General features: G+C 40.9%; 1 protein-coding gene across 1 annotated transcript in view; it reads right to left on the bottom strand.

Annotated features, from left to right (window-relative positions):
• Positions 1-7,806: 7,806 nt before the first annotated feature.
• szt2 (SZT2 subunit of KICSTOR complex) overlaps positions 7,807-10,351 on the bottom strand; it is a 207,446-nt gene continuing 204,901 nt past the window's right edge. Inside the window, exons 74-75 of the mRNA XM_067990021.1 lie at positions 10,257-10,325; positions 7,807-9,144 (exon numbers count right to left, since the gene is read on the bottom strand). Of these exons, the coding sequence (XP_067846122.1) occupies positions 8,998-9,144; positions 10,257-10,325 (216 nt within the window). The 3' untranslated portion in view covers positions 7,807-8,997. The remainder of the gene's footprint in view (positions 9,145-10,256; positions 10,326-10,351) is intronic.

Below are 10,351 nucleotides of genomic sequence, written 5' to 3'. Positions count from 1 at the left end.
TTCTTTGGCTTGACATCCAATTTTTGATTATGCCTCTGTGATGCCGTTGGGATGTTTTTTCACATTAAAGACACTATCTAAATGCAAGTTGGTGTTCTTGTTGTTGATAGCAGTGTGTGTCCCTCGTACCCGAGGATGGCGGTGCCAACAATGAAGGGAGCATTAAGTTCATGGTCGATGAGTGTGTTGATGACTATGCATGTTGTTGCTATAGTGGGCCATCACACCATCATTTCACCTCTGCGAGCAGAGTTTAAATCGAGCCTTCACGGACGCTGTTTGCCAGTCGTAAAGAGTCTGAGTGAAACACGTTTGGGCATTTTCTAGCAATCATCAATTTTACTCGAACAAGCAGGCTGCAGTGAGAAATGGAAATGCTCCACTGGTTACTCCTCTTACGTTAGGGTTAAAGCATGTTGTTGAGGCAGTATACATGGAGCTTACTCTGCAAGTAGCTGTTGCTATACTAAGGGAGTGTTATATGGGACTGTTGAATGGTGACACGGCCGGAAAAAACAAAAAAGTGTTCTAAAAATGAAATCCCATCCTTTTATGAAAACAAAATCAATAATGTTTTAAAAATTGAACAGTATTTGCCCTATTCTGACAATCTAAAACCTGTCCAGCCTCTCTACTGCCACAAATCCCTTTTCAGCTGGGAAGATGGAACAGTCTAGGCCAAACAGTGCTCTGTGCCAGCCCACAATTGTTCAACAAGTGACAGTTTATCAAAAAACACACACAGGAATGCTACTCACTCATACAGCAGACCATCAAGTAGCCAAGCAAGGACAATTAAAAAAATACCTCAGGCTGGTTCAGTCTCATTCCAACCTGTTTGATGGGATTATGACATTGCTGCTGGAACTACAAATTTTAGTGGTTTGATATTTAACCTATAGTACTAAGAAGTTTCATGACTGCACATCTGCACCCTAATATAGGACTTCCATGGCAAGAACCAAGAGCAGATAACAGGAAAAATACAAGAGACATTCTTAAGTCAATTTCATAAGTTTAGTGAGAAGAAAATCAGTGAAACCCACATAGGAATCAACAGCGAGCTGTCAGGCACACCGATGCACAAAATTGAATCCACACGACTGACAGCTGAATACAGGAGGCATCTAATTCAACGGCAGCTCACAAGACCCATAACACTGAGTTTCCAACGCTGTCAGGCGTTGATACGTTCAGGTCCTTTATGTGAAGAAGTGCCGCTGACTGTGGGAGTACTGTGCATTTATTCTCAGCAATACTTTAACGTAAAAGTGCCTCTATGAAAGAATAATATAAAAGAGCACCCGACTGTCGTCCTCTCAGTTCAAGCAGAGGTCATCCAAAATGTGCACTGCCTGACTTGAACTCAACCCACCTGGATGCAGGGTCATCTGCATTGGCTTAACATTCGCCAGGTGTAGGACTGCCCCCCCTCCCCCGCCCATAGGACCACCCCCCCGCCCATGGGGTATTTGGGTGCCTGTCCAGTGTTCTTACAGCCATGCCAGGTGGAAGACCCCTTATGGCCTTACTACCTCATTTTCATGGCTTGGCCTGGCTTCAACCTGTGCTGGGGGCAGAGGAGAACAGTATTAGGGCTGGAGTCTCTCATCTTATTCGCCATGTCCTACAAAACTGAATCTTCATTTACATGTGTAAGTAGCAGCTGCATCAGAATGTAGAATCAATATCTCTAATGAAATGGTTTGGTAAAATTAGATGTGTGATCCTGCTGCTCTCTGCCATCTCTCTCCCCGATCCTACTATTTACCTTTCACCATTGTGCAAGATCTTGCTATAATAATGAACAAGATATGATTGAAGGTTGTACATGAAAGAAAGTAAATATAATTGGCTTACCAAAAATATAGTTAAAGCCTGAGGAGGGACATGAGTTTTATACAGCAGAGTTCATAAGAGACGGGAAAAATACATCAGGGAAGAGTAATATTACTAAGAGGCCCTGACACTAATCAAAACGGACAATTCAGCAGCAAATGAGGGGAAGCAGACTGTCAATTTGGGTGGAAATGTGTGATATCAAGGGAAAGAAGTTAATAATTTGGAATCATTACAGATCAGCAGGGAAAGGAGGAGAAATTGCTATGCATTTATTCAGGTTTTTTTTTAAAAGAGCATTGGAGAAGGTAAGGGTACTAATTATGGGTGATTTTAATCATCCAGTAATTAAACGATATAACGATGTGAGTCTATTGAACAGAGAGAAATAAATTCAAGAAGCCAGTGCAGGACTGCTCAATGCATGATATTGGGAAATATAAGGCCATCCTTTAACTGGTATTTATTAAAGAGCCTGAGACAGTGAATTTTGAATTTTGGCTAACACTTGAGTACCACTAACTGTTGAATTAACTTTACAGTAGAACCTGGAGCATGGGGGAGTAAAATGAAAGTATCAGGTTTCTAGATATCTGATTTTAAGGCAATGAAAACAGAACTTGGGCAGAAACAAGTGGAACTAAAAATCCTTTTTTTTGGGGGGGGGGAGAAAAGAGAAAAATTAGATATTTTTAAGGATACACTGGAGCAGATATAAATGATAAACAGGAATAGGATGTTAGTAAAATATAGAGCTAAGTGGGCAGGAAATAGAGGAGAACATTTGCAGGCAAATTACAGAAAGATGCAAGAACTGTAGAGTAGTGATATTTGGGGACTTCAATTATCCCAATATAGACTGGGACAGTAACAGTATAAAGGGCGAAGAGAGGGAGGAAGTCCTGAAATGTGTACAAGAGAACTTTCTGGAAGAGTGTGTTTCCAGCCCAACCAGGAAGGAAACAATGCTGGATCAAGTTCTGGGGAATGAAGTAGGGTAGGTGAAGCATGGTTCAGTGGGGGAGCATTTGGGGAACAGTGATCATAATATCATTAGGTTTAGAATAGTTATGGAAACAGACAAGGAACAATCAAATGTGAAAATACTTAATTGGAGGAGGGCAAATTTCATTGAGTTCAAAAGGGATCTTGCCCAGATGGATTGGAATCAAAAATTGATAGGCAGGTGTTCCTCAGGGCAGTGTCCTAGGCCCAACCATCTTCAGCTGCTTCATCAATGACCTTCCCTCCATCATAAGGTCAGAAATGGGGATGTTTGCTGATAATTGCATGGTGTTCAGTTCCATTCGCAACCCCTCAGACAATGAAGCAGTCCGAGCCCGCATGCAGCAAGACCTGGACGACATCCAGGCTTGGGCTGATAAGTGGCAAGTAACATTCGCGCCAGACAAGTGCCAGGCAATGACCATCTCCAACAAGAGAGGGTCTAACCACCTCCCCTTGACATTCAACGGCATTACCATCGCTGAATCCCCCACCTTCAACATCCTGGGGGTCACCATTGACCAGAAACCTAACTGGACCAGCCATTCAATTCCAACCTAGACCAACAGGATGAAAATGTCCTTGATCTGCTAACTCTTTGGGTTCCACAAGAATTGAGTTTGGGTAGTCACAAGCAGTTCCAAGTAAGCACAATACCACAGCACATAATTGCCTACCACCACAATTTGATTATTATGATGACTGTTGCATGTAGTGGGACATTTCATACTGGTGGATTAAGGAGGATCTGAGGTTAGGGTCAAAGCACATTGTAGAGGGAGCTTTACCCTACATTTGGCTATTCTATATAGAAACATAGTAAATAGGAGCAGGAGTAGGCCATTTGGCCCTTCAAGCCTGCTCTTCCATTCAGTATGATCATGGCTGATCCTCTATCTCAATACCATATTTCCGCTCTCTCCCCATACCCCTTGATGCCTTTTGTGTCCAGAAATCTATCGAGCTCCTTCTTAAATACATTTAGTGACGGCCTCCACAGCCTTCTGTGGTAGAGAATTCTACAGGTTCACCACCCTCTGAGTGAAGAAATTTCTCCTCATCTCAGTCCTAAATGTCCTACCCCATACCCTGAACCTGTGACCACTCGTTCTGGACCCCCCAGCCAGGGAAACATCCTCCTTGCGTCCAGTCTGTCTAGCCCTGTCAGAATTTTATGTTTCATTGAGGTCCCCTCTCATTCTTCTAAACTTGAGTGAATATAGGCCGAGTCAACCCAATCTCTCCTCATTCGGCAGTCCTGCCATCCCAGGAATCAGTCTGGTGAACCTTCGCTGCACTCCCTCTATGGCAAGTATATCCTTTCTTAGGTAAGGAGATCAAAACTGCACATGATGCCCCAGGTGTGGTATCACCAAGACCCTGTATAATTGCAGTAAGACATCCTTGCTCCTGTACTCAAATCCTCTTGCAATGAAGACCAACATACCATTTGCCTTCCTAACTGCTTGCTGCACCTGAATGTTTACTTTCAGTGACTGGTGTACAAGGACAACCAGGTCCCTTTGTACATCAACATTTCCCAATCTATCACCATTTAAATAATACTGTTTTTCCTTCCGAAGTGGATAACTTCACATTTATCCACATTATACTGCATCTGCCATGTATTTGCCCACTCACTCAACTTGTCTAAATCGCCTTGAAGCCTCTTTGCATCCTCCTCACGACTCACGATCCCACCTAGTTTTGTGACGATCTGACCTTGGGAGTTCTTAATGCTGCTCATGGTGAGTGACAAATATTCCATTCCCCATCTTTAACATTCCCACCAAAGAGAAACTCACCAAAAAATATAACTTAAAAACATAACCATATACCTGGCACTCTAGTGTTCTTAAAAAAGTTGAACATCTAGCATGAAAAAAAGACGGTTAATCCACATCAACACTGGTTTACGAAAGGCAAGTCATATCCAACAAGCCTCTTGGATTTCACTGATGATGCAACTGACTAAGTAAATGTGTGGTGGTGCAATACATTAATGCTTGAATTTCAGAAAGAATTTGATAAGGTCCCTCACTGGGAATTTAGAGCTAAAATGAAAGTGCAGGGGATCCAGGAGGAAGTTGCAAATTAAATTACTAATTGGCTAGATAATGGGAAAGAGTCGTTATTAATAGTAAGACTTTCAGACAGTTAATTGGGCAGCTGTGACTGATAAAGAGTTCCTGATGGTCTTTAATAGAACTCCTGCTGCTCACATTTCTTATCATCTTGCAATATTTTTTCTCAAGAATGTCCAGTTTAGTTTTAGGGGCAATTTGAACCCTACCCTCCCAGTACAAATTGGGCGGGTGGGTAGTTAAGATGGGCTAAGTGACTTACCTGATGTCCCGCCGTCTTTTAATATGTTCTTCTGAGTGGGGGGTTTCCTTTAAATATGAAAATCAGGGTTCGATGACATCATTCCCCAACTGCGATTTTTATTCTGGTCTGCCCAAACTGCTGCTACCCGCTTGTTTCGAGCCGGCAGATGAGGCCTCACATTGCCGAAGTCAGGAGCATCTGCTGCTTGCCCAGCCCGCCCGAATTCCACCCTTAGTCTGTGCAAGTGCCAAATACTACAAAAATCTGAAACTCACTGGCTCAGTGTTTTAAAACTAAGACCAGAAGTATGATTATTTTAAGCACAAGAAACTAAAGATCATAAAATGGCACTGGTTCAAATGGAGAACCAGGTTAAGATCAAAGAATAAGATTAAAATCCCATAACATTTGAGAGTGAAAGGCCTAACATTCCACACTTTTATGAACCTTAACACTTGCTATTCTGCTGTCAATTTTCCCATTTAACAAGGGACAGAATGATACAATGCCTGCTAAAGGAACTAACTAGGTTTAAGACTACCATCAAAGATGTATTGCAAATAACACAAGGGAATAAGAACGTGCACCCAGTTGTACTGTACAAAGTATGTACATAACATCAGATAAGTGATCAAATTATGGCTACAATTACCATGAAGCCATAAAACATCCTTTTATACCTGGTATTATATGCATCGGGATTGGAATATTCCCTGAATGGTAAAGAACATGTTCAATTCCTTCTATTAAGAGTCTATTCTTCTCAAAGATTGAACTATGTGTAGATAGTCCTGAAAAGAATTGTACCAGATTAATTATTGTATTGACCAGGAAGGTCTCAGGTTTGTTCCTTGGTCAGTGCTGAGCTAGCTTATGTCAGCCAGCATGGTAGTGGGAGCATTACATTAGGCCTCAGTGAGAGAGAAACAGAAAAGTTGAAAAAAGGTTTATGTATTAGATTCATAACAGAATGTGACTATACTTCACAGATTCTAGCACTTATCTGATGCTAGGTACATACTGTGTACAGTATAACTGGGTGCACATTCCTGTTGCCTTGATCATTAACATGAAATTTCAAATCTACTTATGTTTCACATCAGTTTTGCAAACAGTAAATGTTCTCTGCACACTCTTTGAATATTGATCCTGCTGCCTATAAAGACCACACTGGAAATTTTTCTTTGAAATGAGTATATGATAAGTATCGTATTACATGGTTGGATAAGCTATTGAGTTCGAGATAAATTTCAGTGACTGCTTCATTTATAGTGGTGCATGTTGGCAATTCATCATCAGTTGATAACATTCAATCTGACTGCTCACGTAACCGAGAGGCTTTGTTTGAGATCCAGCCGTACGACTAGAATATTGACTTCATTATAACAAAAGAAAAAAATGGAAAACGGCAATCAATCTTTTCATATCATTGATCAGGCCCAAAGCATACCTGTGCAGAATTTCTTTGAATCTGAGTTATTAAAAGCCTCTTCCTTAGGTGCAGAAAACAGCTGCTTGGGAAGGAAGTTATATTGAGCTATTCTCTTTATTAACTGAGGAAAGCTCTGCTTTTAAAAACGAAAACATCCTGTGTAATGTTCTAAGGTCTTCCTGGGAGGAAGCTGGTTTCCTGTATCTATAGACAAAAACTGTTCTTAAATTAATTTCTCCAGGCAAATCCCTCAGCAGAAGACTACATGAGGAAAACCACTCATCATGAAATGGTTACAAGTAGCGGCTAATCATCATGAAAATTAACATCATTCCAACTCGTATTTTACAAGTTTTTTTTCTTAATTGAAGGTAACGCCTGCATAGATGTACCAATGTCGAAGGTGGGTAGATGAACTACAACCACTCCTCTGCCAATCTTGTTCTTGAACCAGCTGTTAGGAGTTGCAGCATAGTGTTGGTAACTTTTCCCTGCTCCCCTATAGTAATGTCTCACCAAGTGGGGAATTGCAGAGGATATTCAACATCACATTACTGCTTTAGCCCACTGCACTAATTTGCAGGTTGTGATACTTTGTCTAGAGTTTATGTTAGTACTTCATTCTGCTTTTTATGAGTAGCACGAGTAATGCTCCAATGATGAGAATGGGAGGGTGGAGGAGGGGGAATTAAATAGCTGCAGTTCACCAAAAAATGATAGATTTTGTGCCCTTTTTTGCAGCTTCAACTGACCTTTGATAGGATGAGACATTACAAGTTAATTAGACAACTTTCCCAGATTAACCACCAACATTTACGACTATCACCAAGGCTAGAGTTTTACAGTGACTGAATTAATCAAATTCTATTACATCGGATTCCACAGTTTTTACCGGTGTTTTGGAATCACATTCTGCGATTCCATGTTTTTAGAATTAAAACCATTGGTACATGATGACTGAATAACTCAAATTCTGTTTTTATTAAATGGGATTACAGGATTTTTGGGGGATTATATTCTGCAATTCCGCCCATTTTCTCTGAACCATCCAAAAACTTCGAGTCACGAAGATGAGGAAAAAAAGATGAAAATATTGATGGAAGAACAAAACAGCTATAAAAAATGAAACTGAATCAAAACTCACTGGTCTGTAGACTGGAAAACATTTAGATGGTACGTAAAAACACTTTGCTCAGACAGAAAATGATTAATAGAACTTTATTATTTTACAATGATAATCCAGCCATTTTCACTATATACATAATATACATCAAATATATTCACTCACAATTAATCATCCCTAAGCAAGGAGACATTGTGCAGCTGCAACTAAGTATGTAGTTGACTGTTGAAATTCTACGAAGGAATGTGCTTTAAAACCAAAGGTGGTACTTATGCACTCTGAGCATTCATTCCTAAGTGCACCACCACCTTTATTTCATTGTAGGAGTGGTCAGGGAGCCATGCTCAAAGCAACACCTCTACCAGGCCATGTATGGAAATGGTGTCACTGGTGCAGGAACACACAAAGTGAATGTATAGCAGAAATTAGGAGTGCCAATTTTGTTTTGTATTTTTTTTTTAAGGTGAAAACAAACCTGAATTTTAAAAAGACGATAATACCTGTGAATCTCACAGAAAATTATATTCAATTGTTTTCCAGCGTGTGTAAGTTTGAGGCAATGCAGGCACCTAAGGAATCAAAATCTTTACAAAGTTCAGATTTAACAACCTAGACACTTGCTTTACAACCTGACAGTCTCAGATTCTCATTCGCGCTGGGCCTAGTTGTTCAAATCTACCCACAACACTGTGATGAGTTTTGTCAGTTCACCACTTTGATGTGGGAGGGAGGAAAAGAGGGGAAGAAAAGACCTTTCATGTACCTTGTCCTATAGCCACAGTGCTGTCTGGCTACAGGATGAGCAATAGTTGTGATGAGTCTGCAGACAGTTGTTCCAACTTCCTGGGTTGGCATCATACATCAATGAAACAACCAAGATGAAGAAAGGAAGGAAAAAATAAACGTTTAAAAAGCAAACCAAAAAAAACCCTCTGATGACATATATTAATTAGTACAATAAGCTATAAATTCAGTAAATAAAAAATAAATTAATAAACGCAAACAACATCTATTAATGACGGACTGCCTGACTTTTGGAAGGCCCCCAGAGAACCCCTGAAGGATGCCCCAACATCTTCTGCATTCAAAACGAGTGAATGTAGAGCGATAAAAAGAATGAATCATATTAAAGTCAATACTTCTCTCTGTGTGGAACATACTACACCACAGTTTCTTGCCTCGAGCAATTGAGGAAAAACAATGTGAATGTTAAAGTCAGTATAATAAAGCAGATTAGCCCAAAAGTCAATGCAGGGGGATTTGATGTCTGTTACTGTAGCATACCAGTCCACAGGTTGAAGCATGCAGTGTTGATGACAGACTCCAGGTGATAGTACATAGATACAAGCTGAGGTAGGGGGCTGTCACTGTTCTGTGGCTGTGCAGGAAGTGGCTCTCTGAATACAACCTTTAGATTCTGAAAAAGAAAAAGCAGCTTCTAACATTGTAAAAGGTTAGTGGAAATACATAGCCACATCATGTAGAAACAGTGTACCTTTCTCTTATAATAGAGGTTATAAAATGTACTTTTTTTTTTCTTGCTAGTTCCTTTGGTCTTCATAATGCATAATAGGGCATAAGGGCATCCTTCTCAGAAACTTCCAACCATGCTGCTGTTGGCCACCCCTAGGATAAGAGTGGCTTCAAGATAACTCGCCCTCTGATTTGGTCAGCTAATATGGGGAGCCACATAGTACTTTGATCCATGCCTCCATACGTCAACTAGCAATGCCACTAATGGAAATGCAAGAGCAGTCCATGATAATATTGCTGCTTCCCTCTAGATTTTCTGTATGAAAGTGCTTAATCTCTGCTCAGCCCCTCCCCAACAACATAATTAAGATCAGTAACCAATTCTGTGATTACTGGGTCAAAGTTGCATGCCACCATTAGATAGCATAGTTCATTGTAACACCAACATTTTGCACTGGTGCACTGACACACAATCATTTCTTACTTCTCTTTATACAGTGTTGTCACTCACCTGCCCCTATGTATAGAGGGAAAATGCTCAAATGCCATTAGCGATACAAGTGTTTCTTGGAGCCAACTCCCACGAGACTCTCAGTTTTATACAAGTGAAGTATCATCCTATCTCTCAGACACTTCGGCCCCGATAGTTACAGGGAGGCAGGGATGAACTGTAACGGCCATGAAACCCAGATATACGGGGAACATGGAGGTCCTGCTGAATTTAACGGCAGGACCTCATTTGAATTTTGTTTCTCCAAACCTTGGGAAACCCGGCCCGCAGCCATTAAATCTAAATGGCTACTAAAATCTGAGGCACACAGCCTCATTAACATATTTAAATACTGACACGCCTCTCAAGAGCAAGTTACGTGTTCATCCCCCAGCCCGCTGCAGTTAAACTGGAAGTAGGCACGTTCGCGGTGAGTTGAGGTTGGGTTTCAGATTTTTAAGAATTTAACCCCCCCCCAACCACCAAAACTCCCTCCCGCCTGTCCCGGGGGGTTAAAATCCCCCCCTTTGTGATTCCCTATATCAGTAGCTCGTTTGAGATCTTACCGTCTTTCCAGACTGTGAATCAAGAAAGATGAGAACAAAACAGTCGATAAACTTCTGATTCAACACCGCCTGTGAAGGAAGTTACATCACAGCAT

This window comes from Heptranchias perlo, chromosome 9, assembly GCF_035084215.1.
Source record: "Heptranchias perlo isolate sHepPer1 chromosome 9, sHepPer1.hap1, whole genome shotgun sequence".
NCBI lineage: Eukaryota > Metazoa > Chordata > Chondrichthyes > Hexanchiformes > Hexanchidae > Heptranchias > Heptranchias perlo.
This window is presented reverse-complemented; position numbering and strand designations above follow the sequence as displayed.